Consider the following 21,484-nt stretch of genomic DNA (forward strand, 5'->3'; position numbering starts at 1 on the left):
TCTGGGAGTTGGGGACCCGGATCTAATTCATTCTCCTATCAATTCTTTCTATTCATGTAGCCTCTTCTAGACTGTCCTTTTTGTCCAACTCATATTCTGTGAGTCGTTGTTCCAACGGCTCCCATATAATTCCCATAATTTCATTACTCCTCACTTTCTCAAAATCACTTACTTAATAAATCCAGCCATGTAAGAACTCAATCATCTGCCTTCTCCATGCCTGCCAACACCTCTACGTTGCAGAAAATAATCACACAGCTGGGTAGACTGGAGTCACCAATCTCAAATGAGCACTCAACCCTGGCAACTCCACTATACACCCTCTCTCTCTAGTCTCACTTAGGACTCTTTTGTACCTTTTCATCATGCCCCTTTTACTTTAAGCTTGCTTTATATTTCAGAGAAAAGAAGAGCCCTCAGCTGGGATTGCCATCATTCTCCGGTGTTCAGTTCTGTAAACTCATCTGCTTCCTGCCTCAAAAGGAAGAGGAGGAAGAGGAGGAGGAGAAGGAGGAAGAAGAGAAAGAGGAAGAGAACAGCCACTCTCTTCTCAAAGGCCAACCTAACTCTCATGTTCTGAAGCTTGTCCTTTCTTGCCTTCACGAGCATTTTGCCCATTCAGTTTTCCTTTCTTCAGCATTTTCAATCTTTCCTCATATGGCACCATACCTATGAGTTTACATATGTAATTTATGATGTCTCCTCTAAAAAGAGAAACAAAATAAAATCCTCTCTTGATTGTGCATTTCCCTTTAGCCACCACCCCATGTATTTGATTTTAAAAAATAGCCAAACGTCTTTAAGGCTTTGTTCTTTTGTATTTTGTTTTATTTATGTATGCATTTATTTATTTATTTTTGAGACTGAGTCTTACACTATCCCCCGGGTGGGAGTGCAGTGGTACAATCTCAGGTCTCTGCAGCCTCCACCTCCCAGGTTCAAGCAATTCTTGTGTCTCAGCCTCCTGAGTAGCTGGGACTACAGGCACGCACTGCCACACCTGGCTAATTTTTGTATTTTTAGTAGAGACGGGGTTTCGCCGTGTTGGTCAGGCTGGGCTTGAACTCCCAACTTCAGGTGATCTGTCCATCTTGGGCTACTGAAGTGCTGGGATTACAGGCGTGAGCCACTGTGCCCACCAAGGCTTTGTTATTTTTGATGTTTCTCAATTTTCATTTACCATTAACTGCAAATATTTCCATCTAGCTTTTGCTGACACTACCGTCAAGGACATTAATTCCTTCCATGATGCCACATCCAATGGCTTACATTTTTGTTTTTTCATTTTGCTGTATGACTCCATTGGATTCAACACTGTCCCTATCTTCCTTTTGTAAAAGACTCCCACATGTGACATCCATCGCCCCTGGTTTTTGTTTCATCTCTGCCCACCACTTCTTTATTCCCTTTCCTGGCTTTTAATCCTCCACTTGATTGCTACATTTCTTCTTCTCTCTCTCTACTCCCTATTTAGATACTCTTATTCATTTCTATGGCCTTAAATACCATTTGTATGGTGACAACTCCCAGATTTATATCTGTAGCATTGCATGTTGCTCCCAACTTCAGTCACGTAGATCCACTTGCTTATGTTACATCTATCTCCATTTGAGTGTCTCACAGGCATCTTAAATATAATATTTTAAAAACTGAGTATTTTCACTATTCATCTTTCCAGTTTCTGCCCTATAATATCTCTTCCTTTTAAATCTTCCCCATCTCAATAAATGACATGACCTCTACTCATCTGCTCAAGAAAAAAAGCAGGAGTCATCCAATCCATCAGCATATCTTCCAGAACATATCTTAAATCTGCCTACTTCTTTCTGTATTAGTTTACAATATTATCGTTTCATGTGTGACTTACTGTAATACCCTTCTAACTAATTTCTCTGCTTGCTTTGGTAATCTCTTGCAACTCATTCTCCATGTAACAGCCAGAGTGATCTGTTAAACATAAGCCAGACCGCACAACTCCCTGACTTAAAACCGTCCAATGAATTGCTACTTCACTTTGACTAAAATCCAAGGACCTTACTTTCGTCCATAGGCTGTTGCATAGACTGGATCCTATTTTCCTCTCTCTCCTTATTCATACTACTCTCCTCATTGCCATGAGAGCCTTCTTTCAATTTCTTAAATATATCATACATACTGTTTCTTCTTCACTAGCTTCTTTCATGGTTATCTTCTTTTCATCTTCCAGGTTCCAGTTGAAATGTCACATCCTTTGTAAGTCCTTCCTGAATCATTTTCTCTAAATAGATTCCCTCTTCCTATACTATCCCATTGCTCTTTATCTCAGCATTCTGGTTGCTTTTATAAATAATCCTTTCCATCTGGGAATTACTTGTTTACTGGCTGTTTTCCTGTCTTCTTCATGATACTGTCAGCTCAGTGATGGTGGAAACTATATTCATTTCATTTGACACTTGTACAACCAAAACCTAGCACAAATTCTGTACCTAATAGTTACTTGTTGAATAAATGAATGCCACAGAGAGTGTAATGAAAATGACTGACCCTTATGCAGACTTGTATTATAGAAAATTTCAGGACTATAACATCAAAGCTTTATTCAAGATTTTAAGCACTTGTCAAAATGGATGAAGGACTTTTTTTTTTTGAGAAAGAATTGTGTATGTAGTCTGCTTTCTACTCCAGCAGGAAATCCACTCTTAGATTCTCTATGATGAATTTCCAATCTATGAGACCTTCGTGAAGTCAATGTACAATAAAATTGAATCACTAAGAACTTGAGGCCAGGTACAGTGGCTCACACCTGTAATCTGAGCAGTTTGGGAGGCTGAGGTAGGCAGATCACTTGAGCTCAGGAGTTCAAGACCAGCCTGGGCAATATGGCAAAATGCTGTCTCTACAAAAAAGTTGAAAAAAAAAATTAGCTGGGTATGTTTGGCACATGTCTGTAGTCCCAGTTACTCAGGAAGCTAAAGTGGGAGGCTCACCAGAGCCTGGGAAGTCAAGACTGCAGTGAGTGGTAATTGCACCACTGCACACCAGCCTAGGTGACAGAGTGAGACCTATCTCAAAAATAAAAACAGAAAGCAAAACCCTTGAAATTAAAACAATAACAAAATAGAAGCTCAATTATTTTATAGTTTCAACAGACATAAATTAGTATCAAGTTGCTACAAAATTTCTAAAAAATTGTTGTCTATGTCCATGCGTATCTCATTAAATATTAGTAAATCGTTTGAGACCAGCACTGGTTTAAGACATACACTTTGAGTAATGCAGGTTTACTCCATCATCCTTCCATTTGATATTGGTTTAAGGTAATAGATCTCAAATCCTGAACTATTCTTTGTTGGGTATGCTAAATGCCCAACCTCCTGCGGAGTATTTAGCATCCTAGTCCCAGGACACTAAAATCCAGTGCCACCACCCTTACCAGTTATTGTCCAAACCAACACCTTTCCCACCTGCTACCCGCCAATGGGGGAGCATCAGTAATGCCATAATTCAGAACCACTTGGGGGTGTGGGTTCTGACAGTTGCTCGGTGGCGTTAGAGTAGGCACTGTGGTTATCAGCATGGGGAGGAATTGAGTCCTAGTACCTGTTCAAGAAAATTAAGCAACTGTGGTCATGAATTTAAAGTGGAGGGTAGGAAAGAATCGTTGCCAAATTAAGCCTGTTAGTTTTGTTTCCTACACATTTCTTGAATTTTGAAGGGAGTGATAGTGGGGAGAAAAAGTCAAATATTACCTCTGGGACGTTAGAGAGAAATCAATTGGTCTTTGAGATTTATATTACATCACAGTTTCTCTTAACTCTTCTAACTCACTTTCTTCACCTAAAATCTTTTGTCTTAACACTTTTCCCCTTATCCATTCCCACATTCTTATCCTTCTCGATATGTCTTTTTGACCCCCTTGGCACAGTGCAGTACTATATAGATGGACATAAGTAGAAGGTGAGGAATAAATAGCAGCAAAAGCTAGGATGTAGACAATTTTCTTCCCACCTTGGGCACTTAAGGAGAGGGGGTTATTTATAAAAGAGACATCGATCATTTCTCCCTTCCTTGGACTCACCAAGTTACCAAATTTATTCTCCATGCATTATGCCTTACAGCATTGGCATATAAGAAATTCGTTACTTGTGCCACTTCAAGAATGCCCATGTTATCTGAACACATGAGATTTTTATAGTAGCTAGAAAGCAGCCGAAATGCTTCTAAATCCTTCATTTAAGGGGAACTTAACATCCTTCATACTCCAAAGGTTTTCAGTCATCTTCCTGAACATGAAGGAAGAGATTAGACATGTCTTGCTAAAGTGTCTGTTGGTGGGTCCAAAGGCAAGTTCAATTATAATCCAGTTCATTTCCAGCTCTACTTCAGAACTGAAGATTTAAACTTCTTCACATCTTTTTGAGACATGAGTTTATAACACAAAATCTTTTACTCTGGAAGCAGTCTGTGTCACTTATTTACCTCTATCTCCTCATCCAGCCAACACTCTAGACTGAACTGGCTTCTCAAGATTGTTCCACCTGGGAATAATTTTCAGTTCAATTGAACTTGGCAGGACTCTGAACTTCAAATTCTAGCATTGGAGTGGCCACAAGGCTAGGTCTTGGGGTTGGGAAGTGAATGAAGTTAGCTAAAGATGTTTATCTCATAATGTCCGATGCTCTGATCGATTAGAATTCATGTTTCCTTTTCCTTTCCTCTCCTTTCTCATTTTCCTTCCCAAACCAGGTTTTACACCTTGCAGTGTGTTAGGAAGTGGTTGCTGGATTTGTGGATTTTAAAGAGTGATTCTAGAAAACAGGGAGGAAAGAAGGGCAATGGGGTTAGCTGTGGCTACCTCCTTTTAAGCTTTGAAGCTCCAGTGGGAATCAGTCACAATTCCTTGTCATTTTAGGTTACATTATTTTGAATTAAAAACAAAACAAAACAAGGGGGTAAACGAACACATTTAGGAACAGAATAGCTACTGTTACTGGTTAAGACTTTTCCCATGGGGTTATTTTTTGTCTTTGTTAGAAAGGAATGTCCTAGTGAAGCCTGGCTGCTTCTCTTTAATACTACAGAAAAATATTTTTCATGCTTATTCTTATACTGGCAAATTTAGTTGGTAAGATAAAGAATATATTTTCAAGTTTCAGTTGTATTACTCGCTATTCCAGTTATTCCACTTGCTCTGGTTTCACAATTAAAGAAATATTGAAATGATGCACAGATAAGACAAGAGTGCGGCCTGACCCTGACATCAAATTCTGTAATGAACTTCAAGTGTTTCTAGAGTAAAATATACTCTTCCATTCCAGAACCGTTAGTGCAACTCTTAATCCCACCAGAGAACGGACGGTTTATACATATTTCTTTGACCAACTCATAAAGATGGGAGTACATGAGATCATTCAGATACCTTTAACACCAACTTGGGAATTTGTAACTGTTGCAAGTATCAGTCAAATTCTGAGCACCACGATTTGAGAACTGAAAATCTTGGAGAGAGTTTAAAGAGCCAAAGTGATTATTAATAACCCTGACAAGTTGTAGAAATGGGCAGATAATTACAGGATGAACTTAATAGACAGATATACAGAGTAATTTAGAGGAAGTAAACTGCTATAAATATAAGTGAGAAGACTTGGCTTTGTGGGAAAAGGTGGGAATCAGTAAATCACAAGTGAAACATGAATTAGCCATATAGTACAGTTGCTTTATTATTTAAAAACCAAAACTTCGTAGAGCACATTAAGGGAGACTGTATTCAAGAGAAAGGCAGTCATCCCTTCGTCATTTATACAATTATTTATTAAGCACTTTTGTGTTAGTTGATACTTCTGGGTGCTGGAATAAAATAAGGAAAAAAATCAAGATCTGTACCTTCACGAAGCTCACTGAAGTGTGGTAAATGATACAGCAACTACCTTCAATAGTCTTTAGTTTGTATTCTGCAGCCAACTACATACAGCAAATACTAAAAGCTACTTGAGGTAGGGAATCCATCCTATTTTTACCTGTTGGATCCCATTCCGTGCCTAGCACACCAGCTTGTAAGCAATCAACATGGATTAAGGGGTAAAAACAGGCCCTTATAAAGAGCTAAAATTTAAACAAGTAATCACTTGTCTGATCATCAAATATGTCGTTCGAAATTCTCAGTTTTTTCTTCAAAGCGCAGTAAACAAATATTTGCGCACCTATTACTTGCAAAACAGTTCTCAACACAATGCTTTGTGTGTAAAAGGAACGGCGGGAATGGATTCAAGTTGCGCATCGTGATAAATGGCGTGAATATCCTGAGCGGGTGGACAGCCCTTCTCCTTGAGTTTTTTCTTTTTTTTCTTTTCTTTTCCAGTCACCAAGACAGCACGCGTGTGCAGAAGCTGCAGCGGTGGGACGCAGTGCTAAGTCTGGGGGCGCCGACACCAGCTCGCGCGTCGCGAGCTCGCCTGGGCAGTTCGGCGGGCGCGGCCAAACAGCTCCCACGTCCGCCTTCCACCGACTCCTCGGTCTTAGAGCGGACGAGGCGTCCCCCCAGAGGAAAGACTGGGCGCCGCAGACGCCCCTTGGAGAAGTCCCCGGCCACTCGCCCCACCTCGGGGTCCTGTTCCTCTTGGGCTTCCCCTAAACCCTCGGGCGGGCGCTCCAGAGAGGCCCGTGGGACGCGATTTGAAACGGGTCGTGCCCAGCCCAGCCCGCATCTACTCGGCGGCCACAGCCCAGCCACAGCTTAGGTACTTTGAGGCGCCCGCGCCCCTTTGTCGCGGTATCTCTCGCCCAAGCAGGCCGGACGCCGAGGCCTCGCGGTATCGAGCCTCCGTCCGCCCCGCCTCCTCGCCCTCCACTCGGCCCCGCCCTCGCTCTCACCCCTCCCCCTCTCCCGCCTCGCTTCCCCGACAAATCGTCCTCGCGCTCCCGGCCCGGCACGCGCGCTGCGCCCGGCCGGCCGCGCCGGCTGCCCGCCGCCGCCGCCGCCGCTGCCCGCCGAGCGTTCCTCCGCTGCGCCTGGCTTCCAGCTTCGGGCCGGAACCGGAAGTTTGGGGGGCGGAGCCCGGCGGAGGCCAGGAGACCGAAAACGCGGCCGAGCCCGAAGCCCGGAGCCGGAGCCAGAGCCTGGACCAGAACTTGGCCGCCGCCTGCACCGCCGCCGCTGCCGCCAGCCGCTCCTTCCCCGCGCCGCAGCCGCCTCGCCGCCACCGTCGCGAGCTCGGCCGCCAGTGGTCCTCGGACTTTAGGTGTCCGGGTTGAAGGTCGGTCCGGACGTCGGACCCAGTCGGTTCCCAGACTGTCCGGGCGGCTGCGGACGCCGCCGCCGCCGCCTCCTCGTCGCCTCAGTCTGGCGTTTTGTTCCCAGAGACGGGAGAGGCGAGCGGAGCTGACAGTGATTTTGACAGTGATTTAAACCCGCTTTTGTTGTTGTTGGCTTTTCGTTGTTTGGTTTTGTGTGTTGTGCGTGTGTGTGGCGGTTTTTCCCCCGTGGTGCATTTTATTTTTTATCGTTGTGCTCTTTTTTCTTTTTTTTTTTAAACCCAGTGAACGTTTTTTTTTTTAGTTTTAAATTTTTTTATTTTTGGTCTGGGCTTCCGAATATGTTTTATGACGGTTGATTTTACACCAGGAGGTTTGTCTCCGAGGAAGACCCAGGGAACTGGATATCTAGCGAGAACTTCCTCCGGATTCCCCGGCGCCTCGGGAAAATGGGAGCTGCTGCAAAGTTGGCGTTTGCCGTCTTTCTTATCTCCTGTTCTTCAGGTAGGTGCAGGGAGCGCGGCGCGGCGGGGCTGCTCCTGCGGCCGCGGCGGCCGCTGCTGGGGGCCGCGGCTGGTGTCGGGTCGGAGAGTCCAGTGAAGCCTGAGGAGGTTGCCCACTCCCTGCGCCCCTCGACTGCCACCCCCCTCCCAGGTCTGATTGTGATCTGCAAACCTCCATGCATTTTTCTCCTTTTGAGTTGGGTCGGCGAGCTGATAAGAGTGAGTGCTGTGTTGTTGTGGAAGTGAGAAAGTCATGTTTTGTGGCCATAACACTGGATGACAGCGCTGGTTGGGTTGCAATTAAGCCGCAAATACCACAAGTGACAATTTATGCAAAGGTTGAGATCTGAAAGGAGTGTTTAGTGTGGGCTCCTCCAAAACAAGGGTTGCTTTTTGTCGTCGTTTAATTAGTGCTTCACCGGTAAATATCACGACATAGATCAGGCCAGTTGCTGCTTAATTTTGGCTGTGAGAAACAATACATCCTATCAGCAATTTAATCTGGGTCTCCCCTCACGTTTTCTTCAACTTCAGTGTCCAGCAGCGTTAAAAATAGTTGTAGTGGTTGTTGGAGTGTTAACTATAACCCAGTGCAGAAGAGGTATGCCGCTTGGTGTTGGTAATGTGCTGGCGTTCAACCACCATTTGTATGCTCTTTTGGGGCATAGATTTTGCTTACCTACGGAATACTTACTTTAAACGCTTTGTATTGAAGCATTGTGTTCGGTTTAGAACAACCCATATGAAATTGATTTTGTTAAATATAGTGGACTCATAAAATAGGTTTTAGCTCAAGGTTGGGGGAATAAACTGGCCATTTTATATTGGAAATTTTGATTTTGTGAGGACGTTCTATGGTTGCAACCAGTGGTTGGAAAAACTAGTCTTTTGTATTTGAAATTCTATAAATGAATACGGCATCTAGCTCAAAGGTGTGCAGATGTACATAACAGGAGAGTTAGTTCAATAGATGAAACATTTTAAAGAAGTCTCATTGGATTTATTTATCGTAAAATTTAATATTCAGTTACGAGCTTGTGGCATAGAATTACAGGGGACTCTTGGTGGGGGGGGGGGGGAGCGAATTGACAGGTTTCATGGCCATGTCTTTATCTCGTTTGCCACAGGAAAATTAAAGGGTGGTAGTCTTCTTTGTGTACCTCTGTGGGGTGTGTGTGTGTGTGTTTGTGTGTGTGTGTGTGTTTGTGTCCGTCTTCCCCACCCCCCTTTAAATAGAATCTTTTGTAATGTATAGAATTTTGCTGAATGGTACATTTCCTTGTGGTTAATAAATGGATAAAGTCTAGTCTTATGTCTGTAGTGGTATTGATCAGTTCCGGGTGGGCTGAATGTGTTGTGAAATGGCGATCATTGCCAGAGATTAACCAAAAGAATCATGTCTGTTTAAATGGAAGAAGGAACATGCTTAAGGCAGGCTGACAGTTCTTTTTGTGCACGGTTTGGGAAGGAAGCTAAACAATGGTGTGTCTGAAATGAATGAAGGCCTTGATTAACACTGAACCTCTTGATTTTGTGACATGACTTAACCATGTAGTTTTTATCTTTCCAGTAGTACTCTTTTTTCTCTGCTTCTATATGTTGTGGCTGGTGAACTCCTCTTGTTCAAATCCCTTGTTCTGATCTCTTGCCCTTGAGGAGGGGCATCATGGCCACTGACCAAGGAATTGTGGACATTATTCCCTCCCAAACCCACCTGAGTCACACTAATTGATGAAGGAGGTTATTCTTGAGCAGTCTCAAGGTATTACTTCTTGAAAAGCAGGCTGTCGCTACAGATCTTACAGCTTCCTCTGCTTGGTTTGGTAGTGGAAATAATTGAGCATTAGTTTCTTGTGGGATTATTTTCATTGGGCCAGGATTATTTTCAGTGGGCCAGGAGGTTAATAGCTATAATTTTGAAATAAAGTGATTTTGTTGCTATAGGGCATATAGATATTCCACTTACATTAAACTAATATTATATTGTTGCATAGGCTCTTTAAGATGAACATTCCCAGTTGAACTAAAATATGTGATTCTGTTGAAGATAATTGAAATAATCATAAAGACCTTAATCCGTATTTATACATGAAGATTTTGAGTACTTAAAATGTCTGATTTTTAAAAGGCTTTTGTTATGGATCAGATGCACTCTAAAAAAGGGTTATTGTGTTTCTCCAACTAATTGATTTTTCTACAAAATGTGTAATCTGACATGTTGGAAACATGAGGTGACTGTTTTATAATTTTAAAATTCTCAGGTTGTCAGTTTTCATTTCTAGATACTTGATTTTTTTTTTTTTAATCAAAATGGGAAACAATAGTAAGGAACAGTTTTGTTCCAGGTATTTAGAAGGGATGTTTACTATGTCGTGGACTCTGATTTTTCAGTTTCCATCCCATGGTATGTATTGTGGAGACTGATTATGCAGACTATTCCTGTTGGATATGGCCAAGTGTATAATTTGCTCCTCTCTCTCATTCCAGGGGAAACGTTTCAAATTTTGCCCCTGTCCTGGAGTGCCTTCAGATTATCTTTGATTTTGAATTTTTTCATTCCTCTCATACTTCCTCAGATTCTGTTTCAAAACATAAATCTTAGTTTTCTTTTTATAGCCGCTGTGGTTTATTTGTATCTTTCCCCACAGTTTGTTAAAGTATGAGAATGACTTTAATACTTGTCTTAGTATTTAGATTTATCCTATCTACAGTTATGCAGCTATTGTGGTATTTGAGTTGCGTTGAAGTAAGTTGAGAATTCCTTTGGATTTTGTGGGAGCTGGAGAAGTATGGTCAGTGTATTTGATGAAATAGGAAATGGAAATATGGTAATTATGTTTTCTTCAGTTCAGCTAGGCAGTACTGTGTATGTGTGAATGTATGTGTGGTTGGGGGGGAGTTGACAGTACAGAGAATCTTTTGGGATTCTCTTGAACTTTGACTAACAAGTGATGGATGTTAAATATTTTGTTTTCTAAAAGGCAGAATCTCTTATAAATGCTGTCTGTGGTCTAATTCAAATATAATATATTGAAGCATGGAGACCAGAAACAAAATGAAACAAAATTCTCCCTCCATTCATTTTGTATATTTTTTTTCCTATTTATGATCTAAGCCAATAGTTCTCAAGCTGGGGTGATTCTCCCTCCCTACTTCCCCAAATCCCCATCCATGGGACATTTGGAAACGTTTTTGGTTGTCACAACAGGGGGTGGGGTGTGCTACTGGCATCTAGTTGGGTAGAGGGCAGGGATGCTTCTAATTGTCCTACAATGCACGGTACAGCCTTCTACAACAAAGAGTTACCTGGCTCAGTATGTCACTAGTGTAGAGGTCAAAAAACTCTGTTCTAAGAAAGCCAAATATTACATGTTCTCACTTATAAGTAGGAGCAAAATAACGAGAAAACATGAAAACAAAGAACAGAACAGCAGACACTGGAGTCTACTCAAGGATGGAGGGTAGGAGGAGGGAGATGAGCAGAAAAGATAACTATTGGGCACTGATCTTAATACCTGGGTGGTGAAGTAATCTGCACAGCAAACCCCCATGATACGAGTTTACCTATGTAATAGACCTTCACATGTACCCCCGAACCTAAAATACAAATTTTAAAAAAGGAAAACTCAGTTCTAAACTCTTAAATTTTGAAAGCATTAGTTTATTAGTAAAAGGGCTCTGCTGTCTTCCCCCTAAAGTTAGTAATCTAAATTTTACAAGTACATGGTATTGATGTTCTCCAGGGGACCTTGTATTGAAAGTTTTTAATCTTTTCATTATCTTTTAAATTAGAATATGATTAAATTAGAGAAACAGACTATAGATATGCACATTCTTTCATCCTATTTTACTATAATAAAAATATTCTGATGACTTATGGATAAACTCTCGTATCACCGATTTTGATAGAGTGCTCATGAAGACTGCATGTTTCTGGACCTGATGAATGATTGCTTAAGGTGTCAAGTTTAGTATATTTGCTTTAGATCCAGGATTTTCTTTGCCGTGATATGATCTTTAAGGATATTTGCCTTTACTTTATTCTTACTGACATCACTGGTTGCCTTATGGTGATATTCGTGTGTGTTTAACATGTTGCCTGAAATATGTTCACTGTTACATGTTCCCTGAATAGTTTCAAGGTAGAAATTCTGTTTTTTTAAAAAAGATATTTCGTTTGTCTAGCTAACTTTAATTTCAAGAAACTTTTAACCTAATCTCTTAATTACATAATTACCTTGAGAATCATTAGCTGGGTTTTGGTTACCGTTAGACTAATTTACGATACAGTAAGTAATATTTTATGATCTATTGCAGATCCTTTCCCTTTTTAAGGTTAAATCTTGACCATAATTAATAAAATGCTTACCTTGTTTTGAATTCTGGTTTTAAGGAAGTTAACCCAGCCAACCAAGATAAGAATTACAGTGAAACTCTTAGCAAATTAAGTAGCATTATGCCATAGAGAGGAAAATTCTAAAGTAATTCCCGCAAATGGTGTCCAGATGAGCCTCACAGTGTCTCTGTAACACACCTCTCCATACCCTTCACTGATACTGACATTTTCACCTTTTGGGTCCACCAGACTCACTGTTCTTAAGAAGTGAAGCACAACTAAACCGAATGAGATTTTAGTAATCTCTAAATTGTTTATTTAGATTCTAAGACTTTATTTTGTTGCATTTTGACTTTTTAAAGTGTTATTCTGATTTTCTCATCTTTGATATCTCATAAGTCCGTGATTACGATTTGTCTTTTCATGGTCTGTTATGTTGCCAGTTGCCATATTGTCTCAGATTATAGGTAAGCTTGGCAACATTTGATACTAGGGTCACTGGTATGCCTTAACTTTTTTGCTCACTGCTGTGTAACTCATTGTTTTTTCCATTCTCTTTCATCATTGTTCTCTTTCCACTTTCCTCCCTTCTTTGTCTACTTCCTTTTCTTCCCCTGACCCTTCTGTACTTCCCTATACTGCTTGCTTGTGGAACCCACTTGTTGCTTAGCATCATGGGTGACTCAAGGGGGCTTACCCATGGTTTTAATGAAAACGAATTGAATTTAGAATGCTTGAGAATTGACCAGATAGTCTTTTCCACTGTTCTTTCATTTGCTGGTTTCTGGACTACCTCACACACCGCCTTGGGAGTAGTGTTACTCTCTTGGAATCAAATGGCTTGAACTTTAGATTGCTCTTATTCTCTTTTTTAATATTCAGGTTTTCCTTAACTCTTTGCTGCTTAAGAAAAAGTTTCACTCATATTATTATTCATTCATCATTTCTGTTTAAGCCAACATTTGACTGGACCCAAGAGTATATTTATTGCCACTGATAGGACCACATTAGACTTCCTCTGTGGTAGATTTAATTCTGTTAGATTGTAAAATAGTCACGTCTAGACAGAACATTGATTTCAGATTGACTATTGAACATGAAAATTCCAGGAATAGTGTATAGAGGAAGGAGGAGGAGGAGGAGAAATCAAGAAGGTAAGAAAACTACTGTAGATAGCAGTTGACTTTCTGTCATTCTCCACCTAGATTTCTTTTTAGTCACTTTTGTATACCCAGTGCATCTAGAGGTCAGGCTTTGTTTTAATAAAGAGACTTAAGGGAAATATGTTTTTGTCTCTGAGGTTGGATTTTTTTGAACTGTTAGAGTGGTGAGCCTGAGGAAAAAATTGGAAAGTTCATATGGATAGTGATCAAGAATGTGGTCATAGAGGTTGGTAGACTTGAGCTCTGGTGTCAGCACTGCCGGTACCTAGCTTATCTATCATTTTCTCTTACTTGATTATTGTAGCACTTTTCTAGCTAAGATTCACCAGTTCCCTATCACTACTTCCTTTTCTTTATAGTCCATCTGCATAGCTGCTGGAGTGATCTTATTAAAAAATAAATCTGAATATGTCACCTTTGCTTAAAACCTTTCACTGACTGTGGGTCACCTTTATCATAGAATTTAAAGTCTTAGAATGTCATAAAAAATCCTTCTTCATTTGGTTCTTGCCTATTTTTTTTAACCTCTTGGTGTTGGTTAACAGTATAGACTCTGGATGTAGACTTAATTGGTTTAAATCTTGGTTTCATAACCTAGCCTTGGTCAAGTTACTTCACCTTTGTGTGTCTCAGTTTTCTCATCTACACAATGGGGGGATGTTAATAGTGCCTACCTCAGAGAGTGGTTTGAATATTAAATGCTAGGTATTCTGCTGCAGCTTCTCCTCAGGATGAGTACTATATTCCATCCATACAGACTTGACTTGCAGTTTCTTAAATGTGTCATCCTTTGTTATATGTCAGTATGGTGCCTTCCTATATGTTAGTCTTCCTCTTCCCTTTTTGGTTTTAAGACTGAGAAGTATCACCTCCTTAGAAACATTTTCTGTCACCCAACCCAGATTGAGTTAGTTGCTTTCTGTTCATCTAACACCTTGTAAATGACCTTGATTTCAGTAATTATTGCAAATGTTTACTTGCCTATTTCCACTTTAGACTGTACAAGTGTTTACTTTCCTGTTTCTACTCTTTGAAGACATCTTTCCTTTATCCACACACCCATTTCTAGAACCTGGTACACAATAGGTGCTCAGCAAATGTTTATTAAATGAATGAGATGAAATTATTTCACTTCTCTGAGCCACAGTTGCCTTCTTAATGTATTGAAGTGGTGAACTTGGATTAGATGACCCCTGATTTTTTTTCCTACTCTAAAAACTTTATGATTCTGTAATTTTAAGGTTAGAGTTCAGTGGTGACATTTTATTAAGAAAAGATTTTGCTGATTGTTTTGATATCTTTTAAGTTGTGTTCAAATTTAAATTTTTAAAAATAATTAAAATTATAATTTGAATTATATAGATTTAGAGGGGATCTTAGGTATCTTCGTGTTCCATGGCTTTCATACTTTTTTGATTATAATTCACAATAAGAATTACACATTGCATTATGACTTAGTTCCCATGTAGTAGTAGGGGTGTGTGTATGTGTGTGTGTGTGCATCGGAAATGAAAGTTTCATGAACTGTGTACTCTTAACTATGTGCAGGACACTTACGTATTTTTATATTATATTTCATTTAAAAATCATTGATCGTGACCCATTAATTGATTCATTGACCCACTAATGGATTGTAAATCCCCGTGACCTGGTTCAACAATCCTTATTTTCTATATCCAATACTCTTTTAGTGGATAAGGAAGCTACCTACATAAATGTGTGCAGTGAAAAATATATGCACTGAAAAATATGGTCATTAATTAATCTACAATAGAGAATGTATGCCTATTTATAGAATATAGGGAAAACTGGTCTCAAGGGACAGCGTGGCTCTTCCCCGACTAAGCTCTTCTCTCTTTTGGACTAGTCGAATAAACACGAAGGTGCTGAAACAAAATTAGATTGTAATTTGGGGGAGTTGGTATTTTTTAATTTAGGAAAGACTTGCTGGACTTAATACTGGAAAAAATGTCTTAGCAGAAGATTAGGAAGGATATTAATCTTAATATGAAGGAAAAGGCATAAAATAGCATCAGGAACACAACAGGCATTTGAGAGTAAACTTGACCATGGATGAAGGCAAGGTGGGATGGAGAAATTTTGACTAAATCTGAGGAAGAGATTTGTGTGATGAAGAGAGTTCATAATTGCTTGATGAAGTAGGACAATCTCAGGATATTAACTCTTAAATTCAGATGAAAACTAATTAAAACTGAGGAGGTAAGAGTGAATGATACATATCCTGATGTATGTCCCAAATACCCCATATGTGGATATAGGACTGAAAAGCAACTCGAAGACTAAGGTAGGATGGTAGCACTACTAAATGAAATTGGTAAAGAAGTAATGAGCCAGAGGAAAATTGAAAGTGCCTTCGTAACTAAAAAAGTTTACAGGCAGATATAGTTTTAGATGTTAAGCATGAATAAAAATAAAGACATATATTTGGAAAAACAGGAGTGCATAATAAAACATGATAGCATGTAATATTCTCTTAAAAGGGCGGGCTGTATGATGGATATGTCTTCATTGTGATGTCTAGTTAAAGAATTCTAAGCATTAGTGGCTCAGTATGTTGTTTATGTTTATATGATGGTCAGATTTCAGTAACTACTCATACTGGTCTTCCAGATTATATTCTTTGAAATCTGTATGAGACCCTACAGTAAAATATACTGTTCTAAAGAAGTAGATTTAGATACTTTTCTGAACTTGGTATACGGTATTCACGCTTGAAACCTAAACTTTTCAGTGACCATTCTTTTGGACTAGTTTTTTTCTTTGGTTGGCTGTAGTCACACTGGGAATCACTTTATTCCCTAATATTGCTAAAGAAAATAAATGTAAAGCAAGAAGGTAGTTACTACATTAGAAGCACTGGCTACACATGTGGGGAGGGGTTGCCTTTCAAAAGGTTTAAAAATTGAATCAAGTCTTTACATATTGTAATAAAAGTAAGCCTATTTATAAAGCTTAGAGGGAGTAGTTTTCCTAGTTATGATTATTAACTTTAAAATTTTTATTTTAAAGGAAAAGTCTACTGTTCTTCACATCTTCATAACTATATGTGATATATCAAGCTTGCTCCAAGGCATTATTTCAAGAGGAAGGGGTATGGACAAGTTATGAGATCTTGGCACATTTCTAAAAATCTGAGATTAACTTTTAAAATTTGTAAACCAAGATGTATTAAATGAATTGATACGCCACATAACACAATAGCTGGTCCAGAGTAGATCTTACATGTTAGTTTTTAATCTATCTTTAAGTCCCATATAAAAGGATATGGTATGTAAAACATTAAAAAGATAGATTTGATTCTTGGGGGTATTTACATTTGCAGGTTACTTATCAGTTAATATGCAATAATACTCTGACTAAAGGATACAGCCAAAGAACATATCATTATAGAGAGCCAGATAACTGCCAATAAATATCTAGAATATTCAAATATCATGGTTCCTTACAAAGAGTTCTTTAAGGTCTCATTGTTCAGCATGCATTAAAAAGAAACAATGGAGTAAATCGTCTCTATTTATTAGTGGGAATTTAAAACATCTTTTTTTCTTGGGCAACTTCTCTTATACTTTTAAGTGTTTTAGAACTTTTCAGTAGAAGTAAAGTTTTGAAAGATTCTCAAGTCTGTTTTTAGGTACCAGCTAATTTAAGCTTTGAAAACACAAAGCTTTTCAATGACTATTCTTTGAGATCAATATTTTGAATGTGGTATATTTTGGACTAAAACTTCAAAGTCTGTCATTCAAATTCCTACTTTCCTACTGACTCTTCTTTGACCTTTGACAGCCATTAAGATTTCACTTTACTCATCCTTAAATTAAAGAGGGTGAAATAGGTATTCATTCACTTAACAAATCAATATTGAACTACACGCTAGACACTATGGTAAGTGCTTGGGATACAGCATTAAATATGAAGACAGATATGATTATGCCTTTCTGGAGCTTATAATCATAAAGTAAGTAGTCAAATGAATAACATAATTACAAATTGTTGTATGTGCTCTGACAGAAACTAACAGGGTGCTGAGAGGATTACTCTTTATTTGCCTTATCACATATCACATCTGTTTACTTTATCTACCTATTTCTCTTTTTTTTTTTTTTTTTTTTTGAGACGGAGTCTCGCTCTGTCGGCCAGGCTGGAGTGCAGTAGTGCGATCTCCGCTTACTGCAACCCCAGCCTTTCAGTTCAAGTGATTCTCCTGCCTCAGCCTCCCGAGTAACTGGGACTACAGGCATGTGCCACCATGCCTGGCTAATTTTTGTATTTTTGGTAGAGAGGGGGTTTAACCATGTTGGCCAGGCTGGTCTCGAACTCCTGTCTCAAGTGATCTGCCCTCCTTGGCCTCCCAAAGTGCTGGGATTACAGGTGTGAGCCACCGCGCCTGGCCTATTATTTGTCCTTTCCAATATTAGAGTGTAAGCTCTACTAGGGGTGGGGGAGGGTGTGACTTTTTCTTAATACTTCCAGTGCATGGCACAGTTTCTGGCACAGAGGTGAAGCTCTGTAAATATTTAACTAGCTACCTGAAGCAGTGAATGCAGGGATGGGACTGGAGAGATAGGGACAGGATCATGCAAGTCTTTGATCTAACAGGGGAAGGAATTAGAATAAAATGCAAAGGGCAGTGTGAAGCAAAGAGTTTTAAGGAAGAGCAGATCTGGGTTATGTGTTAAGATCACTTTGGCAGCTATCTGAAAAACATTGGAAGAGGATAGGAGTGAAGAGGTGAGACCGGTTAGGAACCTATTGCATCAGTGTAAGCTAGAGAGACTCTGCAAGATCCCTTCCAGCTTTGAACATTCTCTGATTGTATTGTAAAGCTTACCTACACTTATCAGTCTTCCTTTTGTATCTTATGTTAGTCATCTTATTTTTTTTCCTCCTTGTCATTGCTTAAAAAAAACCATGAATGGATAGGCTTCTTGTGAACTTCAAATACAAATTCTCAGAAAAAGAAATAATGAAACACAGACTAGAGGTTATTGAATTTTGTAACAAATTTCTATCTTTAGAGTTTGTGCATTTGCTAATTTATATTCTTATTTACTTAAACATTCCTATTTCTCTCTGAAACTGACTTTACTCCTTTTCAGGTGCCTATTTTTTTCATAAGCTTACCACCTCTTTATTGTTTCAAATGTCATATAGTATATTGTTGGTATGGTTGAAGATTCAGAAGTAGAAACTCTTGTGTGTTTTATATCTTAATTCTTAGAAATTTGATATCTTTTCAGGTTATCAAGGTCTTACAATAAAGGCTGAAAGGATAAATACTTAATACTTTAGGCTATTTGTTTTATTCAGGGCTACAGCGTCTAACTCTAGGTATTCAGCTTGAATGTTTTTATTTGGAAAGATTTCAAGCCTCTCCTGTTATTGGTAGAGACGTGGTGCTTGGCACAGGGAAATAAGCTCTTTATTATGGCATAAGTTCAGCTGCAGCATCTTTGCCTAGGAAAAACTGCATTATTACACACAGGTAAAACCAGAAGAGATGTTAAACTTTACTGAATTTAAAAAATATAGTGGGGCCTGCCTCTTTCCTTCTGGTTTCACTTGGATTTTTTCATTTTGGAAGCAGGTAAAGCTAACCATCTTTGATAAGCCACCTTCTATAAAGTTCCGTTTCACCCTGTGAATACTATAGTTCATTTTATTTATTATTATCTTAAATAAAATAGTTCTAGAAAAAGAACTGGATGCTAGGCCTTTCTTTTACCTGGTAGTGGAGTTTCATACTTTAGGATTAGTAAATACAATTTGCTAATTAATTTTATATAATCTAAGACTTGGAATGAACTTGTAATAATCACTAAAATTGTATGAGGAGAAACAAAAAGTCAATGAGTAAATGAGGATGATGATAAATAATGAATAATTGCAAGATAACATATACAAGATGGATATGGTAATAGTAAAGTAATTTGATTAGCAGGCATTCAAAGTAGAATAAAACACCTTTCTGAATGGCCAGAAAAATGGTTGAATAGCTGCTGACCACAAGCTTTTACTGCTGGGAGGGCCTAACAAACTGTCAGGTACTATTTTCTCCAGTAACTACCTTCATCAGAATGATTCTTCGGAAGAATAAACTTCTCAAGCTGATCCTCACTTCTGAAGGATGGAGTAAAAGTAAAAGATTAGGGCCAGAGAAGAAGAGTGGTTATGCTTCATTTTCCTTTTGAATCATTGAAGAGTAGTTTTGACTTTTTACCACCGATCTTATTTTTCACTACTGTAGCCCTAGAACATCCCCACATCAAGAACTGTAGTTTCTAGTTAGTCTAGCAACATATATTTAGCAGTCCTCAATTAGACAGTATTTTTGTAATTAATATCTAGCCTTGCATCTATGATGGAAGGAAATCAGCTCACTAAGCCAGAGGACAGAGGAGTAGAGGAGCCTACTCTGTTATAGATAATAGAACCATTGAAACGTTATATTTGTCAGTTAGGGCTGGTTAATAGAAATAAAAGCTCATATTGTTGGTACATATGTAGCTGTTTGTTGGCAAGAATGGTTTTCTTTAAAAAAAAACAAAAACCGAAAACCAACCCCTAACACTTGCTTTATCTTCAAATTCAATGCAAGTAGTTAATTGTGCAAATTCTTGGGTTGATATAGTAGAAAGAGCAAACATTCTGCCTGGAGAAAACCTGGGTGTTGTGCCTGTCTACCACAGTGTGGGATATCATGTGGACTTGGGAAAATTCCATAAGCTTAGTTTCTGTTTTATAGTACCTACCTCAAAGGTTTGAGTAAGGATCAAAGGCTACACACACAAGCCCAAGTGTACTCACATAAAAATATATACATACGACTTAAAAAAAAATTAAGTTCAGGAGTGCATGTGCAGGTTTGTTACATAGGTAAACTTGTGTCATGGGGGTTTGTTTTATGGATTATTTTATCACCCAGGTATTAAGCCTAGTACCCATTAGTTATTTTTCCTGATCCTCTCCCTCCTCCCTCCCATAGGCCCCAGTGTTCCCTTCTACTTGTCCATGTGTTCCCATCATTTAGCTTTCACTTGTAAGTGAGAACATGTGGTATTTGGTTTTCTGTTCTGTGTTAGTTTGCTAAGCATAATGGCCTCCAGCTCTACCCATGTCCCTGCGAAGGACATGCTCTAGTTTGCTTTTGTGGCCATACATGCAACTTAAAATTTTCTTCTTCTCTCTGGCTTTCTGCAGAACATGCAGCCTTTAAAACTTTGAAATGCTATGTCAAATATTTGTAATTAAAACAGTGATGTTTTTCAAGGAGTAGAGAGTAATAGGAAGAATTGAAGGGAATTACCAGCACTTCGAATTCAGAATTTGTGATGCCTGATGGGTCGACATTTATCTTAGGCTGTCTGCAAATAAAGGGGTTAATTCCATAAATAACTGAATAATAGATATTAGAGGGTTTATTCCTCACAGTGACCTTAAAGGTTCTGTATGATATAGACCCTTTCCATCCTTATCTTTTGCCATATTGGCTCTCTGGTAGTTCCTACAACACACCAACTGCTTTTTATTCCTCTGAGCTTTTTTTTTACTTGTCTTCCGTTAATATTTATGAGAAGGGCCATATCAGACTTAAAATGTAGTTTCCTCCATGCCTGGCACATAATAGATGCTTAACAAATATTTATCAATGAACGTTGAATGCTTTTGAGCACTTAGAATGGGGGTCCACAGACTTTTTTGTAAAGGGCCAGTTAGTAAGTATTTTAGGCAGTCCCTTTTGCAGTTTCTCAGCTCTGCCAGCTGTAACACAAAAGCAGTCAGACAATATGTAAATAAACCAGTGTCACTGTGTTCCAGTAAAACTTTATTTGTGGGCACTGAAATTTGAATTTCATATAATTTTCATATGTCACAGAGTATTATTCTTTTGATTTTTTTTTCAGCCATTTAAAATGTAAAACCATCGTCAGGGGCTGTATACAGACTGGATTTTGACCTGTGGGCTGTAGTTTGCCAATCTCTTGGACATTATATAGGTGGCACCCCTCCCCCAACTTAGAAATATGTTTAAAAAACTTTGTGCGGGAGCATTTTCTTACAGAATTATTGTTACATATGTGGATTAAGTTCCTAGGAAGACTAATCCACAAGCCTGTTTTACATCCAGTGTTTTAATGTAGCAACACAACTTTATTTTACCCCCAAGAATAACTCTGTCTCACTGGGCGCGGTGGCTCACGCCTGTAATCCTAGCACTTTGGGAGGCCGAGGTG

At 39.1% G+C, this 21,484-nt stretch overlaps 1 protein-coding gene across 2 annotated transcripts in view; it reads left to right on the plus strand.

Annotated features, from left to right (window-relative positions):
- Window positions 1-5,680: 5,680 nt before the first annotated feature.
- The window catches only part of ACVR2A (activin A receptor type 2A), an 86,934-nt gene continuing 71,130 nt past the window's right edge, over window positions 5,681-21,484 (plus strand). The window contains exons 1-2 of one of the 2 annotated variants that reach the window (XM_017847626.1): window positions 5,681-6,716; window positions 7,601-7,734. In XM_017847626.1, the coding sequence (XP_017703115.1) occupies window positions 7,680-7,734 (55 nt within the window). In that variant the 5' untranslated portion in view covers window positions 5,681-6,716; window positions 7,601-7,679. Of the gene's footprint in view, window positions 6,717-7,054; window positions 7,233-7,600; window positions 7,735-21,484 lie in introns of those variants that run through there. The other variant, XM_017847625.1, reaches the window with a different exon arrangement.

Source organism: Rhinopithecus bieti, unplaced genomic scaffold, assembly GCF_001698545.2.
Source record: "Rhinopithecus bieti isolate Rb0 unplaced genomic scaffold, ASM169854v2 scaffold_28529, whole genome shotgun sequence".
NCBI classification, from domain to species: Eukaryota; Metazoa; Chordata; class Mammalia; order Primates; family Cercopithecidae; genus Rhinopithecus; species Rhinopithecus bieti.